Source organism: Bombus flavifrons, chromosome 2 (assembly GCF_040668555.2).
Source record: "Bombus flavifrons isolate JBK064 chromosome 2, iyBomFlav1_principal, whole genome shotgun sequence".
Lineage (NCBI taxonomy): Eukaryota > Metazoa > Arthropoda > Insecta > Hymenoptera > Apidae > Bombus > Bombus flavifrons.
The window spans coordinates 19139188-19158206 of record NC_138443.1 but is presented as its reverse complement, the minus strand read 5'-3'; the positions used below and the strand labels follow the sequence as shown (position 1 = coordinate 19158206).

Below are 19019 nucleotides of genomic sequence, written 5' to 3'. Positions count from 1 at the left end.
GACGACGTTCCGTGCCGCGCCGTGCCATGCCATGCGACGCGTACTCGCTGTATCGCGCCGTCCTCGACAACGCGCCCGAACCTCGACGATCGACGGAACGGTGGCCGCGCGCCAGCTCGATCTTCGCTCGAACTCGAAATTCCTCCTCGCGAGCGAGCAACGACGACGCGACAACGGAAGCGCGTATCGACGTCCGACAGACATTTCGTCGTGCCGTTCTCTTAGCTCGGTCGCGCGTCGCGAGTATCCAGTTGGCGGTTCTCGCTGTTGATTTATACGGGCGGCGACGCGGCCGCTTCACCGTGAATATCGCCCGATAGAAAGGACACAGTCCGACCGATTTACGTCGACGCGTTTCAATGGAAAAAAGTAACCGGTCCGTGGAGTGCCGCGCCTGGTGGTCACACCTCGGTGCCCCAGCTCGCCGGGACCCGCGAGTCCGAGAAAAGATAGTTTACGCGCGACTCGGCGCGACCAGGCGTCGATCAGTCGGCCGAAGATACTCGAATTGGACCGAGTACCAGTTCCATCAACGCGGGGTTTATCCCGAACCGCGCGATAAATTACGTCTATTGGTCGTCGTCCATCGAAACCACGTCGACTATTACCGACGGTTTATCGTAAATTGCGGTTTGCGCGGCGATTAAACGAACGGGTTTCGAGAGGCGAAGCCGATGGTAGTGGAGAAGTTGGTGGCGTTCGAGAAGAAGGCGAATCGTTGGATTCAGCGATCTGCCTCGGCTTCGACTTATCGGCTCGGATCGGCTCGGATCGGCTCGACTCGTCCGGCGCCCGGGCGATCGTCGTTTTCCCTCGACTCTCTTTGCCTCGAGTTTCGTTCGGTCATCGGGTGACTCGTTGGCATCCAAATCGCCGAACATTTTGGCTTTCGCGCGCGCTTTTCGTTCTTTCTCGCTGCTTTCGTTGGCGTTCCATCTTTTTCCAACGATCGTGACGCGTTGATCCGCCCAGGCAACGGTTACGTCGCGAATTAAACTTGGTCGTCGCGATAATCCAATCTCCGGCGCGCACCCGATCGAATTTCCTGCAATTACGATCCGTACGAACGCACCTTTAAACGGGAATTTCACCGGGTTTCGTGGAAAAAATGTAATTCAATTTCCATCGAGTCGAAATTAATTCCGCGCAACGCGCCACTCGTTCCGCTCGTGTTCGTTATCTCTTTGCTATACCTATTGTACGCGGGTATCGACGCATCGATGTTGGCGTACTCGTTACACGTTGTAACGTCTAGTATCGCGAGTCGCGTTTTCGAACGACATCCGATTAATCGCGGCATCGTTCGTCGCGATCGCCGGAAATTGCGCGGAATTATTTCGCGTATTAGCGGCGGCGAAAACGAAAACCGATCGAACGCGAAGCATCGGCGAAAAAAAAAAAAAGAAACGAGAAACATAGAAAAACGAAGAGACGGCCAAGTAACTCTCGCGTGGCATTTTCTCGTCCGCTCGATTAGCAACCTGTTTTTATCGCGGCGAGGATACGGTTGGTGCGTGCAGAGGAGAGTGATACTCCGCTGGCGTCGGGAGTTCGAAGCGCGCAATTATACCTAGATGAGACGAGGCGGGATCGGGACGAAGAGTCGTAGCAGCGTCGGAGATTTCCACGCGCTTCGCGTAAGCGATATTCGCGCGTTTTGCCAACGATCCGAACGTTCCTCTCGGTGAACCGAGTTTGTTCGCAGGGCGAACGAGCAGAGACGAAGGCGAGAGAGAGAAAGAGAGAGAGAGAGAGAGAGAGAGAGAGAAAAGAAAGAGAGATTCCTCCGTGAAAATTTACGACCCAACCTCCTGTCCAAGTGTCGTTAAACGAGCGCAGCTTTCAATGGAGTAAATGGGCTGTGATTTGTACATTGACAGGCGCGTAATGCCACGACATCGGAGGCATCGTGGTTCTTCGTTGGAGCAGAGATCGTCGAAGCGTGCGAGCGTGCCCGGCCCGAAGAATGGGCCGTGTTTTCGTCGAATCGTTCGCTTTCCGCGCCCTATGAAAGAGATAACGACCTCTCGACCGTTCGCTCGTCTATCCATTCTACGCTGTTTTCCTCTTCAAACCCGAATCCTCGTAGGCGTGTCGATTTCTGGCAGCTGCGCGTTCCTTCCGGCCGTCCGGTCCGTCTCTTCTTTCTTTCTTCCTTCCTCCTCTCGCTATTACTCTCCGCTCCTCTCCGCTCCTCGGACACTCTGCCGTCGGTCGCGTCGACGCGCACCGACTGTCGCGATTCCAGGCGAAAGTTGGCGAAACGTGGATCGCGATAACCTCTACCGACGAACCCGACCCTCGTCCGAGATGGAAATATTTTAATTAGCCGGACGATAGCGTTCGAAAGGCGACGTTCTTAACCGATTTTAAATATCCGTGGAATCGTCGGGACGAAGAGCCGCGCGATTCGACGCGGCTCGTTCTCGGCTGTTCGCAGAGAAAAGACAGCTGGTGGCTGTCCGTCTCTTTCGGCCGAGTGGTTTCACCGGACAAACGTAGATGGGCGCAAAGAGCCTGGAACGAGGCGACGCGACCTACCGAGATAAAGATCGTTCTTGCGACCGTTCGACCGACCTCGCCGTCCAAGAATATATACGGTTTGTTGTCGATTGTGTGTACACTCGTCGGTTGATTAGCCTCATTGTGGCCGATTCGGGCGTGCACTTGGCCCGCTTGCGACTCGTGCCATCCCGGCCACCGAGCTTTCGTGCGCGCCTCCTTTTCGCCGAAAATCGCCTCTTCCTTCCCTTCCCTTCCCTTCCCTTCCATTCCCTTCCCTTCCCTTCGTACCGTCGCGCCACCTCGCAACCTCCACGGAATAGGTAACGACCCTCTAGGCTTCTTTCTTCCGGACCAGTCGCCTTTCTTTCGCTCTTTCTCCCTCTGCGGCCTTTTTTCCTTCCGCTCGAACCACGAAAAGCGCTCTCGCAGGCCCCATTGTCGCGCGAACGCGTCTTCGAGAGAAGAGCAAACACGCTTAACCTGCCGACCTATTGTCGCCCGGATTATCCGATTTGCCGTATGCGAGCGTTTCGCCCCGTCGCTCTGCCGCGTCCATTGCGACAGAGACGAGGCCACGAGGCCGCAGGTTGCGTGCTGTACGCGCCACGGCCGCCGCTAATAATCCGTAATCCTACCTGTTTGTTCGATGTCGCGCGTGCTCCCAACATCGCTCGACTATCCTCGTTAACGAGATACCGTCGCCGTTTACCTTAATATCTCGTTATTACAAAACGTCGAGTACAGAAACCGGCCGAGCTTTCCATAACCGGTTATCCTCGAGCGCGTTATCGCGATTCGCTTGGCCGATCCGATCGTTGCTCGATTTGGAAGGCGACGCGATGCGACGCGCCACGCGCACCTTCGCGACGTGCAGCGTCGCGTCGCGTTGCTCCGAAACGACAAGTCATCCCGGCAATCGTCCATCTTCCCGTGTCCGGTCCCCGTGTTGCGAGTCAAACGCTTTGCAGCGTCTCTTCCACTCTACTCGACTCGACTTACGTTGGTCGGGCTGCAGCGGTCGAGGGTCGGCCGTTATTGGATTACGCGACCGCATTGTCCCCGCGTGCAAGCGGACAGCTGTTCGTCCCAAAAAGGCGACGCAACGTGCACACCGAATATGAAAATAATATTTCCTTTTGGCATCGGTATGATCGATATTTATTCGAGCGACAGTCGCGCGTCCGTCCGCCCGGTATTGTGTCGCGGTCCTGAGATCTCGTTCGGTTCGCATTGTGCTCGAAACTCTTCGACGTGCTCAAAGACGCGCTCTGCTCTCTATAGGCCGCGTTCTCTCATAATACCTAGCTGGAAATCGGCACGACGGATCTTTTATCCTCGCGCGTTTATTCCCAGAAGAGTTCGCTGCGTTTCGCGAGTCGTCCGATCCGTTTCTTTCGAACCGAAAACGCGATGATCCGAATTTTCGAGCGACTATCCCGGTTTTCGACTTTCGATCGGGCCACTCTCTCTCTCTCTCTCTCTCTCGCTCTCTCTTTCTCTCTCTCTTTCTCTCCGACAGAGTTGACTTTCGTTCGAAAGCAAACTCGTCCCTAGGCACGAGATGTTTCTTCGTCTCGGCGACGAAAGCACCCAAGAACGACGAAACTTGGATCCGCGACGGAATTAGATTGGCGGCGCGGTTGAGTTTTAAACTTCGTTTCGAGTCGAACAAACGTCGGCCGGCGCCGCTACTCCGCAACTTTGCGATTTCCTTCGCGGCCCAAAAGGGGTTTTCGTCCTGCCTGCTAAGTGACAAGTTTCATCGGGTTCTCTTTGCTGCTGATCGCGCTGCCGGAACGAGAAAGCGTTCTCGCTCGAAAAATTACACCGTCGAAAAGACGGGCGTAACGAGAAGTTGTTTCTCGATCGAAACGAGCGAAAAACCGAACCGGTTTATCGTCTCGCGACACCACGGGTACCGCGAAATCGGCCGCGACTCGTGACGAATACTAGGCGATAAAAATAGCGACGCGTGCGAATTCACGTTGCGAAATCACGCGACGTTTTGCGTCAGAGAAACGGCGGACGTCGAACGATTGGCTTCGTAAGCAAAGTGGAGCGTGTATCGCTGTCGTTTCCACGGGTCTCGCAACTACCGTTTCGAAGGCCTCTGCGTTTCTTCCCTCGCAAGGAAAGACCTTTCCGCTCCTCTCCGCTTCTTTCTTACTTGTCAAAGATAAAGTTACTTTGCAACTGTCTGTCTATTCGTTTATTTATTTAATCGGAGCGACGATGCTTGAGAAATTTTGTTCGACACGAAGCTGCGTTAAATATTGGGAATTCGTTGTACTTGGTACAGCGGTCGTTGGATTATTTAGTCGAATCGATATGACTCGAAAAAGTCTTAACGTTGAGAGAAACGGCGCGCTCTAACTTCTCCGAGTGATTACGGCATAGTTGGTTCTAGTCAGATTATTGTAACGGCAACTCGGCTGTAACAAGGCGAGATATAGTTTGAATATCGACAAGATCTTTGGCATTTTCAGCAGCGCGACATTTTTCATTCTGATCGGATAACAAAGTTGGAGAGATACCCCTTCGGGAAGCGTCGGTTGATTTCAATAAATTTTAGACGCGAACCCATCGACGGCATAGGAGAAATTATTATGCAGAGCCTTCGTGTTCGTTATCCCAATCGATACGAGTCGATTGTTTCACTAGCGCGTACCGTTCGGACGAAATTTCCAAAGTATCGTAGCTCTGATCCGTGAAGGGACATTTTCACGTATGCAAATAACTGTATATAATAAATAATGTAACAAATAACGCAGGAGAAGTTGTCGATGCTAGCGATAATGATATCGGCGTTTTCTCGAAAGCGAAAGAAACGCGACTTTTCGATGATCCGACTCTGGAAAAGACGACGACGACGACGACACCGATACGTTTCTAATTCTTAGACGCTAGAGGATTTTCGCGTGGCGATCGTGATTTTCGAGCGTGCGATACGCAGGCGAAGCGACAGAGGACGACGAACGGGAGGCAGAGCGACGCGATGGAACCGGATGTATCTGGCCGAGCAGCGTGAAACGCGCGGCGATCGAGAACATCGAAAAGAGGAGAATACGGCTAAACGACGTAAGAGCCGCGCTAGCTAGTCCTATCCAGTCGATCTTCCTCTTTCTCTCGCCCTCGCTCTCTACCCTCTTTGTTTCACCGGTTCACCGGCTTCGTCCTTTTTCCTCGGCATTTCGCCGCGCGTTCCTTTTCTCTCCTCGCGTTCGACTCGACGTCGTCTCCTTCGTCTTTCCTCGTCCGGTCGAACGGCCGATAGATAATTGGCGTTGCGTGCTTTGAGATAAACGGCCGTGATTGGCGAAAATAACGATTAATAATTATCCACTCGCGGGATCCGAGTCGGCCTGCCCTCTCATCTCGGATCTCTCGAGAGATCCGAGCGAACGCTCCGAGAGAAGGACGGACCGACCAACGAAGCAGCTACGATATTCGACTGCCCGGGACCTCGTTTCTACCTTCCGTACTCTCCTTCCTTCTTCGTCTGTCGCTGCGCGTCGCTCTTTCTTCGCTCCACCACCCTTCCAGTCTTTCTCGAACGACGATTTACCGGTTCCGAACCTATTCGAACTCGTAGTCCCGCGCGATGAATCTTCGCCGTACCGATACGATTCCTCGAGTCGTTCGATTCGAAGGAACTCGACTTGGGGGAAAGTCGCGCAAGACCGAAAGGAGAGGAAAATTTTGGTCGTGGGGCCAGTTTCCAGCCAGGCATCGTTATCGTTTCACCTGTCCGTTCGTTTTTCCCGAGGCGGGGGATACTTTTCGCGGTAACGGCAAAAAAGGCGGAGACGTTAGAAAAATCGTAAACGATCGGCATCACGACGCTCGTTTTCCGACTTTCGGTAAGCGGAGAGAGAGAGAGAGAGAGACGGTCGATAGCTGGGACGTTGGTTTCGACTTTGGCCGAATCTCGCGACTGGGAAAACGGGCCGACGAAAGAGCGCGCTACTCTGCGAAAAAGAAGGGTGCTTTTGGATTAACTTGGTAAACGCTCGACTCGAAAGTGGAAAATAGCGTTTCGTCGCTGCCGGGACGACCGCGAAACTCGATAAACGGCGAGTGCCGAGTGCCGCGTGCCACGCGTTACGATTAACCGTCATTCTCGCTCTGCCTTTGACTCTCGCGCTTTCATTCAAGCCCACCTACGTACGCGCTACGGTACCTCCGCGACACGCGCGTCTCTCTTTTTCCTCCGTCTTCGCTCTTTTTCGCGTTTCTTGCCTTTCCTTCGCACGAGTCCGTACGTTTCTCCACGAGCTCCTTGGCGCGTTCGCGGCCGCCCCGGCGAATATTTAAAAAGTCAAAGAGAAGCACGAGCGAGTCGAGCTTTCGTCAAACGGCCAAAGTAAACGACAGCGTCTCGCGCCAGTGGAAAAGGGAAAGGAAAAGGGAAAAACGAGCAGAGGCTCGTGGCAAGCGAGGAACGAAGAGGCGAATAGCGCGAGAAGCGAGAAGCGAAAACAGCGACGAAAAGAGAACCAGTTTATCGAACCGTATGGGAAAAGAAGGCGGGTAACGGGTGCCGATGGCCAGCGATGCGTGTTTCGAGCGCACGGCTGATTATGGAATTGCGTGCATCCACGGTAAAATTCTGAGACGTTACACGCCCGTAACATTGCCGCCGTGTTTCGCCGTCGCGTTGGTCTTCGCCTCTCGTTGCAGGCGTGACACGAAGACGGCTCCGTCGTGGTCAAGCTCGTCCTCGTAACCGCGAATCGGACGTTCCTTCGCGTGGCGATGGAAAGAGGCGCGTACACGACGAAAAAATCGAGTCCCGGTGGAATAAGCGAACAACACGGTCGCGCCGCGCCACTGGTGGCGTTGACGTTGGTTTCGTGACGCGATACGATTTGATAAGTTGTGTCAACTGCTCGTTAGTTAATTGTCGCGAGTCTACCGGCCCGTGTACGCCTCGGTGTACGCAGTCGCAACGAGCCCCCGGCTAACTTTGTCACCCTTTTCGGACACCCTCCTGTGATGCTCGCAACGCGATCCCCGCAACCGTCGATGTACTAGCCGCTGTCCAATGAATGCCCTTCATTTCCATACTTCGCTCGACGGTCAGTGAGACCAGCTAATCAGATTATTTAACCCTCGCTCGACCCGCTTGTCCTCTCTGCCTTCTCTCCTCTTTCTCCTCCAACCCCTTCTGCGCGCTCGCTCTCTTTTTCTCCCTCGGCCGACTCTCGTGGCGTGATTTTCGCGACGATCGAGAGACCGTATCTCTGGCCGACGCGAGCGAAACCGCGCCACGGCTAACGAACGCACGCGAAAAAGGTGACCGTGTAATTAGACGCGTTCGGAGCATCGAGCGATGCTTTTCGCGTTTCTCCGTGCAACGTCGTCTCGCGTCAACACCGATAAAAACGAACGCGATTCTTTCTGCCGGCTCGAACAACAGCGTCTCGTCCGCCGCGTAATCCCGTTCAAGACCGCAGGACTCGACACGGTTCGTCCCGCAGAATCTCATCCGGGAATTAGTCGTAAGCTCGTTTAGCATACGCTCGTTCCGTAACGCGATAGCAAAAACTCCGTAGACCGTCCGTCCTCGTGGCGCGATTCGAACGCGAGAAAAAGCGCGAGAAAAACGTAGCGCCCGCGCGATCGGCCCGCCGTCGTTCCACCGAGATCGCGATCGAATTTTCGATCGTCGACCGCGAGTCCGTTTCGCAAAGCAAATTTTGCGGCGTAGAAAATCGAGGACGAACGAGGGCGCGTTCGAGCCGAGCGACCGGAAGGGGGTGAAAAGAAGGAGCGAGAGAGAGAGAGAGAGAGAAAGAGAGAGAGAGAGAGAGAGACGACGACGACGTCGGGGCTGTGGAGGATCGACTCGGCACGGGGTTATAACGTAATTGTATTAGTTGGATAGGGAGCATGGCACGAGCAAAGGGGTCCGCCCGTAAAATTAATGCCTTTGGCTTATCAGTGGCCTGACACTTCAGCGCCGCCGAAAGCCTCGCGTTCCGAGCACTGGCGCGGAACTCGAGGGATATCCCGGTCGCGGATGGTGGCCTCCGCTCGCTCGACCGATCGTCGAAATAGTTACACGCTGCCCGCGGACGAATTCCAATTTCCCCGGCTGGTACTCGTTCGTCGCGGTCATCGCCAATTACCCGCTCGTTTTCGCGCGTTTTAATTACATTACGCTTTTCGACCGGTCGCGCGCCCCCCTCTCTTTTCCTTTCGTCCTTTCGTCCTCGGGGCGTAACAGACGCGCGCGGTCCATGTAATTCTCAGCAGCATGGACGTTTTCGGTAGGCTATTTCCCTCCTAATGAGTGCCCCATTAGGAAGTAACGGAAGGTATGCGCACCGGGTTCTGTCACGGTCGTGGAGGGCCGATGCGGCTCGATGTAAATCGGATTAATTAAAGTCCAGCATCGAGGAACGGGAAGTGAATGGTGGGAGGGGGGAGGGGGGAGGGACGAGCAACAGAAGCAGAAGAAGGAGAAGAAGAAGAAGAAGAAGAAGAAGCGGCGAAAGAGGAAGAAGGAGACTCGGCGGTCGCTCTCTGAGGTTTCTACGCGATTTCTACGCGGACGACGTTTGGCGAAAGATCGTCGGTCGAGAGAAGAACTCGCGTATCGAGATGACGCGACGCTTACGCGGAATAAATAGGTTCGGTCGGAAGGAGTTGCCAGCGACGGTACAAAGACGACACACGGTATAAAGGTTGAAAGCGCGTCGAGCGTGACGAATCTCGTTGGCAAAGGCAATACCGAGTTCGAGATGTTCCTGATTGAGACGAGAACGCGGGCGCCTGCTCGCAACAGCGTGGGCATGGTATGCGTGCGAGCGAGTATCCGTGTATCGAAGCGTGGAGAAAAAAAAATTGGATCGGTCACGGACACGTGGTACCGTAGCACGAGATTTCGTTCGTTCCTGATTCGAACCGAAAAAGAACCCCGATGCGCTTCGTCTCTCCCTCCCTCGCTGTTTTCCCTTTTCCTCCGATTCCCCTCTGACTCGTCGCCGCGTCTCACTCACCCTCGATCTTTCTTTTTGTCGCTCCCTTTCTTGCCTCGGTTTCTTCGCCACCGACGACCCCCCTTACAGTGTCAGCCCGGAGCGGTGTGGCGCGGTGTGGCGCGGTGCGGAGCGACGCGGCGTGGCAGCGTTGGCGCGGTTAGGGGATGCTGACTCATACAGGCCAGTCGGCGTACCGCATAGCGGATACATGGCGTGTCACCCCGAATATTATTCGACCGCCTGACAGCGCAATCTGTGAATGCGCGATATTGTCTGGTGGTGGAAGCGGTGGCGGTTCCACTACGTTCCGACGGTTACGCTCGGCATGTGGGACTAGGAATGCCACGCGTGCACCCGCCAACGGCTCCTCTCCCACACACGCCGCGCCGCTATCTTAGTCGCCACTCGATTCGCTCGTCCTTTCGCCCCTCCGCGTTTTGCTCTGTGCGACTGTGGACGCGACTCGATCCACTTTTTACTCGTCCCGCGTTTACTCGTGTCGCGTTAAATTCCAGCCTCGCCGCGTCCCACCTTTGCCAATGCTGCATTCCGTTGCGAATTCCGGTCGTGCGCCAAACGGCCGACTCTCGCCGAATTTCTCGAGGCCTCCGCTTCGTTCGATCGGCCAAACAAACGAACGTGCAAATTGGCACGCGCAACAAATTCGGACCGCGTTCGTTCTTAATTTAGAGCCGTTTCGACGACGCTAACGACCTCGGGAATCCGTGGAAAAAACAACCGCGTCTCGCGGCTTCGAGGCGCCTTTATTCTTCCATTCGCTTTTCTTCTTTCGCCTTTGGTCTTTCGTCTTTCGCCTTGAGCCTTGAGCGGCACGCGCTGCTTCGAAGAAAGAGCGTCGGGCGCGAACGAAAGTGGAAGAAACGCGCCAACGAGTCTTTCGAACGTCGAAATTCCTGCGTGTTTGCCTCGGCGGCGCGGTCTCGTTAATAGAAGGATCCTCGAAACGATAACAGAGACATCGGCGAGAATAGGAAGCGAAGGGGAAGAACGCGTGGGGTGTGCCGGCAGGCTGGCCGACGGGACGGGGAGAAACGCGCACGGTCTGTCGCATATTTAACGGCATCCCGTGTCAAACGGGGCCATAAAACACGCTTGCGCCTAAATAAAATCCCGTCTTCTTCTGTTCGCGTTGCGTCGACCGTTCGACGAAACCGGGCAACGTGCCCCGCCACCGACAGACGCCGACGAACGTTCCCCCTTCGCCGCTCTTCCTCCACTTTTTTCTCCAATTTCTCGCACGTACTCGCCTGCCGATTCCGACGAAAGAACGCGCGGTCCATCGTCGAGATCCCTTTCAGCAGCTTGCGCGTTTCGCGCGACTCGCCAGGTGGATCGAACGAACGCCGTTACCACGGATAGACCGAGAAAACGAAACGAGATAAAACTGGGTTTAAAGGTGAAAAAGGAGCGTTTGGATGGTGGCATCGGTCGGAGCGGACGAAAGTCGGCGTTCGCTCGTCCAGTTATCGACGGACTGACAGAGATCGAGGGTAAGAGGACGCGAAAGGACGTGAAATTCCGGCGCAGCCTCGCGGATTCACCCTTTGGTCGGCGCGCTAGCCCGCAATCGGTGAAAAGGATGGACGCTTTGTTTCGCGGACGGCGTCGCCGGCCGATATCACGGTCGAACGAGTTTTCGGGGCAGTGGAAGGACGGAAATACGGACGGAAAAGCGAGGTGTCGGCCGAGCAGCGGCCTGGTAATACCGCGGTACGAGGTTAAGCGTGGCTGGCTCGGTGATCGCGCGGCACTCGGGGCTTAGGGTCGGGGGGTCGGTAACCGAGGAGGGGTACGTACGAGCGAGGAGGAGCCGCGAGGGTTCGTTTCGGCCGAGGACGTCGATAAGCGGCTCGCATTGTCCGCCGGTCACGTGGCCACCCTCGCCATCCCGAAACGACGCCTTGTCCCAGCTACCGTCGTCGTTTATATTAAACTCCGAGGTTAATACCGTGGCTTACTCTAATACCGGGGCAACCCTTTGCCCTGCGATACGCCGATAAGGGTTACGCGACCGACCACGGAGATCGTACGGCCGGTCAACTTCTTCCTCCGTTTCTCGCTTCTGTTCCAGCGATTCCCTCCGGTCCACGACCAGCGAGATCTCGCAATTTTCCTCCCCTTCTCTCCGCGACTCGGCGGAAAAGCGTAAAGAACCGAAGGAAATTCAGAAAACGGCTGCATCGTCGAACGGACGGGACGAAGAGTAATTAAAACGCGGCGTGGCGTTTGGTTGCGCGTGGAAAATCGAAGGAACGAAGGTTTCGCGAACGAGATGCGTTTCGAGCGATAGCGGGCGTGCGCGATGCGGAACGTCGACGCGCGGATGCAAAGAGGGCAGATAATAAAAGGAAAATGGGTAACGCTCAAAGTCAAGGGTTGGGGGACGCGACCCCGACTCGACACCGAGCAACAATGCGCCCGATAGAGAAGCGACCGCGACTCGGTACTCGTGGTCCCGGGTTCGCAGATAACGCGCCCTCTCTTTCCACGACTCATCCCTTTGCGCTTCGATTCTCGTTTCCTCGTTTCGTTCTCTCCGTTCTTTCGCGCCCGCTATACCTACGGCGCGTTCGTTCGTGATTTTCTTCCGCTCTGGCAAATCCAGCAGCGTCTCTGTCCAAATTCCGATCGCCGAACCGGTTAAAATATATACGTCGGATCGAGAGGGTTGCAGCAGAGTTTTCTTAGGTTCGTCGTACGATTGCAAATTACCTCGGAGTATGTCTGTTACCGACCGCGATTACGGCCCATCCTCGTTAAATCTGCCGGATTTTTTGTTCTTTTCGGATTCGCACGACCACTATTCCCCCATTCCGCTACTCATCCTCGCTGGTTAATTCGCAGCCTGCGAATCGGACACGCAATACCGCCAACACGCGTCGTTTCAGAAATTCCGATCGAAAAATCTTGCAAAGCGTTTACGCTTATGTACGCTAATGGGGACATGGCCTCGAGACTATTACCATATCATTCGTCATAAATATATATATATATATATATATATATATATATATATATATATATATACGATATATATGTATATATATATATATAGATTTTCGCAATCGCTAGAGTCGTTTCGCAATTTTCGATGAATTTATCACGCCTTCTCGATGGGAATCGACCGGCTCCCAAGTTGAATCGAACGGTTCTCGCGAAGCCCGGTCGGCGCAGTGACAGAGGCTGATTAGACCGTGACGCGGAGAATGCGAAGAACGCGGAATCGCATCGAGTCGAGTCGCGTCCCTTCCATTTCCAGCCCGTTTCTCTCTCTCTCTCTCTCTCTTTCGACGGATTCGCCGCGTCGATAAATTATCCGAGGTTAACAGGTGAGCGCGAACGACAGACGGCGATAATAACGACAACGATAAACGCGTCAATAATACGCCGGGAGGATCGGGGACGCGACTACAGTGACGGAAACGCGGCTAGGCGATCGTCGGCGCTCTCGTGTTCCGACGACACGGGCGTTATTCCCGTCGCTGCTGGATTTCCCTTCGATTTGGGTTACCGGTCTCTCTCGTCTTTCTCTCCTCGCTACCACTTTGATCCGCCGCCGGCCGACATTCCGACCGGGTTCACCTCCGTTTCCTTTTCGCCCGAGCCTTTCGTTTCGGCGATCCGTTTCCGAGCGTTCTCGACGTTTCGCAGCCGCGCCGATCTATGTTCCAGGTTTCGGCGTGATTAACGCCGTCGTGCGTCTCTGTCCCAGGTCGCTGGAATGGCTTCGACGAGAGAGACTAACCGCTCGAAATCCGGTTACCCCCCGCCGACCGTCTCGTCCAACGAGAACGTACTCGTACTTAGTCGCTCGCTCATATCGGTTCGCCGAGTCGCAGCGAGCCACGATCCTTCTTACTTTCTCCTCGCGTCGTCTCCGCGGTGTCCCCGTTTGCGAGTCCGCTTCGCGGTGCTCTTTAGCCTCCTCGTCGTCGCGCGCGCGAAAATCCATTCGCGATTTCCATCGGTTCGAACGTTTCTAGAACGCGAAACGGTGGCACCAACGGCCGACGTATCGCGGCGTCTTTCGCCCGCTGTTGCACGGATGTCGCGAGGCCCGGTCGAAGCAACTTATACTCGCGTACTTGTGACAGCGTCCGGCAGATTTCTTGCGGTCGAAAGTTATATACCGTTGGTTAATTATGTCGTTGATAGGGTGGTAAGCTCCGCGGTCATCGTAAGAGACGCCGAGTAGAAGCGCAAAGCGCGTAGTAGCGAATACGTGGGTCGCCGATTGCTCACCGGTTCGGCCAGGCAAAGGCGAAATTGCATCGTACGCCACATAATCGTGGGAGTGTTTCCCATCGAGATACACGTAGGTATCGTACCTCGCCGCAATGCCCTGCCGCATAAATATATCTGCGCCGCGACTTTGCATGTCTCTACGGGGTGGTCTGGAACGAGAGGAGATCCAGTGAGAAGCGTGCCGAAGCCGCGTTTTTCGTCCGAGCGCCGTTTTTTTTTCGCCGCAACGTGCCATTCGGTTCGCCGTCGAAGAACGTCTGCCGGGCATGACTGTCGGAACGCGTCGAGACCGAGACCAGATCGATGCGCCCGTTACGCGTTTTCGCGTCACCGAGTATGCACGGGAGAAAGCCGAGCCGCTGGAACGTAGTCGATCTAGCCGACTAAATGTACTTTATGTAGCGTGCCCCCGTTCCACCGTTTTATTCGAACAATTAGACGCGTGATTCGCGGTTACGAGGCATAAAAAAGACACTGGCTGCTGCTCGAAATAGTCATCGATCCCGACGATATTTCGACGAACGAGCCACGTGGAAATGGCAACTGATGGCGAGAATATACGCGTACCGCCTGGCGAAGACAGGAACGGCGCGTTGGAGAATGGAAACGGAACTAATCGCGAATCGCGATAAGAATCCGGCTCGGCCCGGATGAGATTTCGCCTGAGTTACGCAACGGTATGCATCGAGCGTGGAGCGTGCAGCGTCCGAGTCTGGGGTAGATATCTCGCTGAATCTCGAAGCCGGAGGAGAGCTCGGACACCGGACGATGGCAGAGAGAAGTGGGTCCCGCGTGCCACGAACCGCAAAGGGATCCACGCTGGGTCCGTCGTACGAGAGAAACAAGAGTCGTCGGGGAAGGGAAAGGGGGAAGAAGAAGAAGAAGAAGAAGCGGGTCCTTCGTCGTGGCGAAGGAAAAGAAGAAAAAGAGGGCAGCACGAGCACGCAGGGGTGGAAGGGGAGAGCTCGAGAAACGGGACATTAGCATAAGCTAAACCGAGGTAAGCGCGGCCATATAGCACGATAATAAATAGTCGGTTGTCCCGTATCTACAACGAGACGGTTTAGCATGGGCCGACCTCGTGCTCCCCCTAAAACCCGAACGCGTGTGCGTTCGTTCCGCTCGTCCTTCTGCTCGATCGTTCGCGGACACACGCGTTCGGCCACCCAACGCAGATCTATCGGTCCATCGAACGAGCGCGCGCGATCGCGTTTCCGTCCGCAAGGAATCTGCGTTTCTTCGGCCTTGATTTTTTCGACGATTTCTCGACGAACCGTTTCTGTGGAAATCGAGAGAATACCACGCGTTGCAACGAAGCTACGGTATCCGGAGAATCGCGTGGACGGCGGAAACGATAAGTAAACGGACGCGACGATAATTACGAAGCGACAATGGGAAACGCGGTGACGGCAACGAGTCCGACGGTGAAACTTAACGGCGACGGATTCTTTGCTCGCGTGTCGTAAGCGACACTGACGATCGATGGGCGATTTTCCGGCTAATCGCGGACGAGAGCGGACGAAGACGTATCGCGAGAAAGAGACGGGACGATCGAAGGGACGGCGCAGAGGTACGAGCGAGCATTGTCTCGGTTGTTGGACGAGGATCGCGCGACGCAACGTGGACGAGCGAACGGGTATTGTGTCGGCGGTTCGCGTCGGCGAATCTCGTCCGGGGCTAGAACGGGAATCGCGGTTCGGATGACAGCCGTAGCCGTAGAGTCGCGATAACATCTGTTGCCGTCGATTAGACGAAGCTACGAACGAGCGGCGCGCGTCAAGAGACCGTCGCGATCGGACTTCTTCCGGCGGCCCTGCCATCGGCCGCGGGAACCACGCCGCGCCGAGCATTGTCCCCTTTCTCTAAGCTTCTCTAAGCTCGTCGAGGATCGGGCAGCACGAGTCGCGCGTGATACGTCGCGACAGGGCCGTCCTCCGCGTCGCGCCGATGGTATCGTGGCGCGCGGACGCCACGCCAGTTACGACGAAGACGGCCTATCCGGTATCGTTGGATCCGGCGCCGTCAACTCCCGCGGGACGAGCGTCTCCGCGTCGAAACCTCCGCGAATCGAGGCTACGTCGATATCGAAAAGAGTTAGGGCGGTTGCTTTACCTGTGGTGAAGAGGACGATGGCCTTGAGGCAACTGTACTCCGCGGAGTCGACGTGTAGCGCCTTCAACTTTTCCACTTGTTCCTGAAAGATCCTGATGTGGTCCATGAAGGCGACGACGCGATCCGCCGCCATGGGGGAAGCGTGAAGACCGGCCGCGGCGAGCAGCGGCGCCACGTGCAGAGGCATCGAGCACTGACTCGCGTTTAGCACGAACAACTCGCTCCAAACTAGCCTGAGCAGGGCAACCTGGTCGGTGACTTGTAGGTCCGGGAAGAACGGGATGTTTCTGGCCCACTCGACCGCCGAGAACAGCAATCTCGCCGCGAGCTCGCAGATGTTGTCGATTCCCATGATGTTGTTCGGTTGCATGCACTGGCCGTATCGCGAGGTCGGATACGGTTCTGCCCTCAGCAGCAAACTTATGTACGACGAGAGGTAAGAATGACCGTTCAAGTTGGCACACGCGACCGCGTCACCGTTCGTCAGGGTGAACTGTCCCGGCAAACCTGCTAGCGATGGCTGCGACGGTGGCACTCGACCCCTTTGTACGGCTGCAACAAACCAACCAATTACGTCAATCGTTCGATCCTCTTCTTCGTCTTCGCGCGAGCTTTTTCCGTCGCCGATTTTCCCCGTATCCCGTTACGATTTCGCGCGATCCAGCATCGCCGCTATCGCTGGACGACCCTGTTGGAAAGTCGGAGGCGAGCAACGCGGCGCGAGCGCGTTCCTCTCCAGGAGCCTGCGAATATCGTGCAAAGATGAACGCGCGAGACCAGATACCGTAGCCAGGCTTAAACGAGGAAACGAAAAGGACGGAATCGGCACGGCAGGAATTTCGATCGAAGTCTCGTTGGCCGTACGCGACTCTAGGCAAACAAGGTCCGTGGAATACCGTTCGCTGCGAAAGGCATCGAAAGAGACGAAAAGAGAGAATCGACGAGGAAGGCAGACGGATGGGAAGATCGTGGTCTTGCACGGTACGTACCTAAGTACGCGTGACTGTCTCTTTGTCGTTTTCTCCGCTTTTCTCTCTTCCTTTGGTAAGTGCATACGCACGATCGCGCTCTCGCGCAACTTCCCCTTCCCCCCGCTACCCTCCTTCCACCTAGCCCTTCTCTTTCTCCGCCTCTCTGCCCCTTTGCATCCTTTCTCGGATACTGCGTCTTTATTTTTCCTTCGGGACTGTTCGAGCAACGACACCCCGCTGTGCAACGCCTGAATTCCAACCTCCGCCCCGCGGCTAACGAATACCGTCTCTCCTATCTTTTCCTCTTCAGCCGTTTCTCTCTTCTCCGGTTTCTCTCCTTTTCTCGCCACCCTGCTTCGCCGCCGACCAAAAAAACCTCAGGCTCGACCCTTTCGAGACATCGTTTACGAGTTCTAACAGCTCTGCCACTCGTACGGTACCGAATCACCGATTTCTACGATCGTTAAACCACCCGAAGGTTTCTTCCAGTTAGCGAAATGCCGGCTTAAATCGTTCCAGCGATTCCAACGAGCGAGACTCTGTTATTTCGTTTACCGATCCATCGCCGAGTGCACAGAGGGCTCGCGAGTTCAGCGTACAGTCCGCCGATGTTACGCCGACTCGATACCGTTAGCAGCCGGCCCGAACACGGATACTCGTTTCGTGACTCGCTCGAGCGGAAAAGAATTTGCGGAAAATTCGCGGAGCGCGTCCAGCCGGTTAACCGGACGCCACGCCGGTTTTCGTTTATCGTCGGTGCATCGAAAGCGGCAGGCGGAAGGAAAATCGACCGATCGAATCTAGACGAGAAACAACGGTAAAACCGTTGGCGACGACGATAGGTGAGACGATCGTATTCCAAAATTGGTCCCACCGGTACCAAGAGTACCAAGAGTATCGATCGGTATGGCAGAAAGATATGGGAAAACTCTACGGATAAGGACGAGAGATTCGTAACTACGTGTCGCAAACGTCAAATTAAACGCAAAGATAAGGCCTACGGACTTAACGTTGCTCGTAAGCGTTAAGCATTGAGTTACGTGTACGAGTACGCGATTACTCCTCTAACGACTAAATCCGGGAAACAGTCGTTCGCGAAGTCCGTCGAGATCGCAAAATTCTTCGTATCGTGGCAACGGCTCGTAATTTCCCGCAGCTAGTCCATAGGTCGAGCGACCGCCGCGAACAGTCGCGAATGCTCGTTCGCGTTATCGAGAGCGTGGATTTTTTGTTTGAAAATCGAGGAGAGCGGCAGAAACCACGGCGTTTAGATGACGGAGAACGCGTTGGATCGAACGTGGAATGCGGAGCGCTCGCCTCGCATCGGTGTAACGATATCGATGTAACGTTCGTTATCGTCGTTGAGAATTGTTGGTTTCGCCACGGTTCGAAAGAAGAATCGACGCGAATTCGCGGGAAAAAAACGGCTCGGCAACGATTCGATAAAGCTATCGTAAACGGGACGGTCGGTGCTCGTCACGTAGCAAAGTCCACGTCGATCGGACGATCGTGGAACGTGTTGGCGTTTAAAAGCCGCGATCGCGGCTCTCGAGCTGGAAAAAATTGTTGGTCGCGCGTCCTCGCGCTGCGTCTCGCCTCGCGAGAGCCGGCGATCTCCACGAAATCGAAGACGGTGCGCGAGAACGAAACGCGAGAAGCGGAGACGACCGCGCGGCCATAGAGAAATCGTCGGACGTGGATTGATGATGCTGACGCGCGCGGTTCGACGGAGAACGGTCAGCGCTTAGGCCCGTGACGGGCGAACGAGGAACGGGGACGGGTAGGTTAGGAAAGCGAAATAGACGAGGACGGAGCGAAGAGGCAAAGAAGGAAAGAGGGAAGGGGGGAAGGAGGAAAGGAGGAAAGGAGGAGGATGCATCGGCTGGCTGGTTGAAAACGCGTACACGAGCACGCGCGTCCGTATTTCAGAAGAATATCCGTCTGCGTTGCGACGCGCAACGAGCGTCGAGCACCGAGCATCGTTCAAAATAATTATAAACATCGAGAAACGACGATCAATCTTCCGTACGCGTTCGATGATAAACGAATTACAAAAACGACGTACAGTTGAAAACGAAAGGCCGAGAGGGATGGAAGGATGAAAGCGCGCGAGAGGAAATGGATGGAATGACAGGGGTAAGGGTTCGGAGCTGGACGTGGATGCGAACGCGAGGGGAGC

General features: G+C 55.3%; 1 protein-coding gene across 3 annotated transcripts in view; it reads right to left on the bottom strand.

Moving 5' to 3' along the window:
- Positions 1-19019, bottom strand: part of svp (COUP transcription factor 2) — a 53028-nt gene that overhangs the window by 12587 nt on the left and 21422 nt on the right. For all 3 annotated transcript variants that reach the window (XM_069128440.1, XM_069128434.1, XM_069128449.1), the window contains one exon: positions 15870-16421. In XM_069128440.1, coding sequence (XP_068984541.1) covers positions 15870-16421 — 552 coding nt within the window. The remainder of the gene's footprint in view (positions 1-15869; positions 16422-19019) is intronic.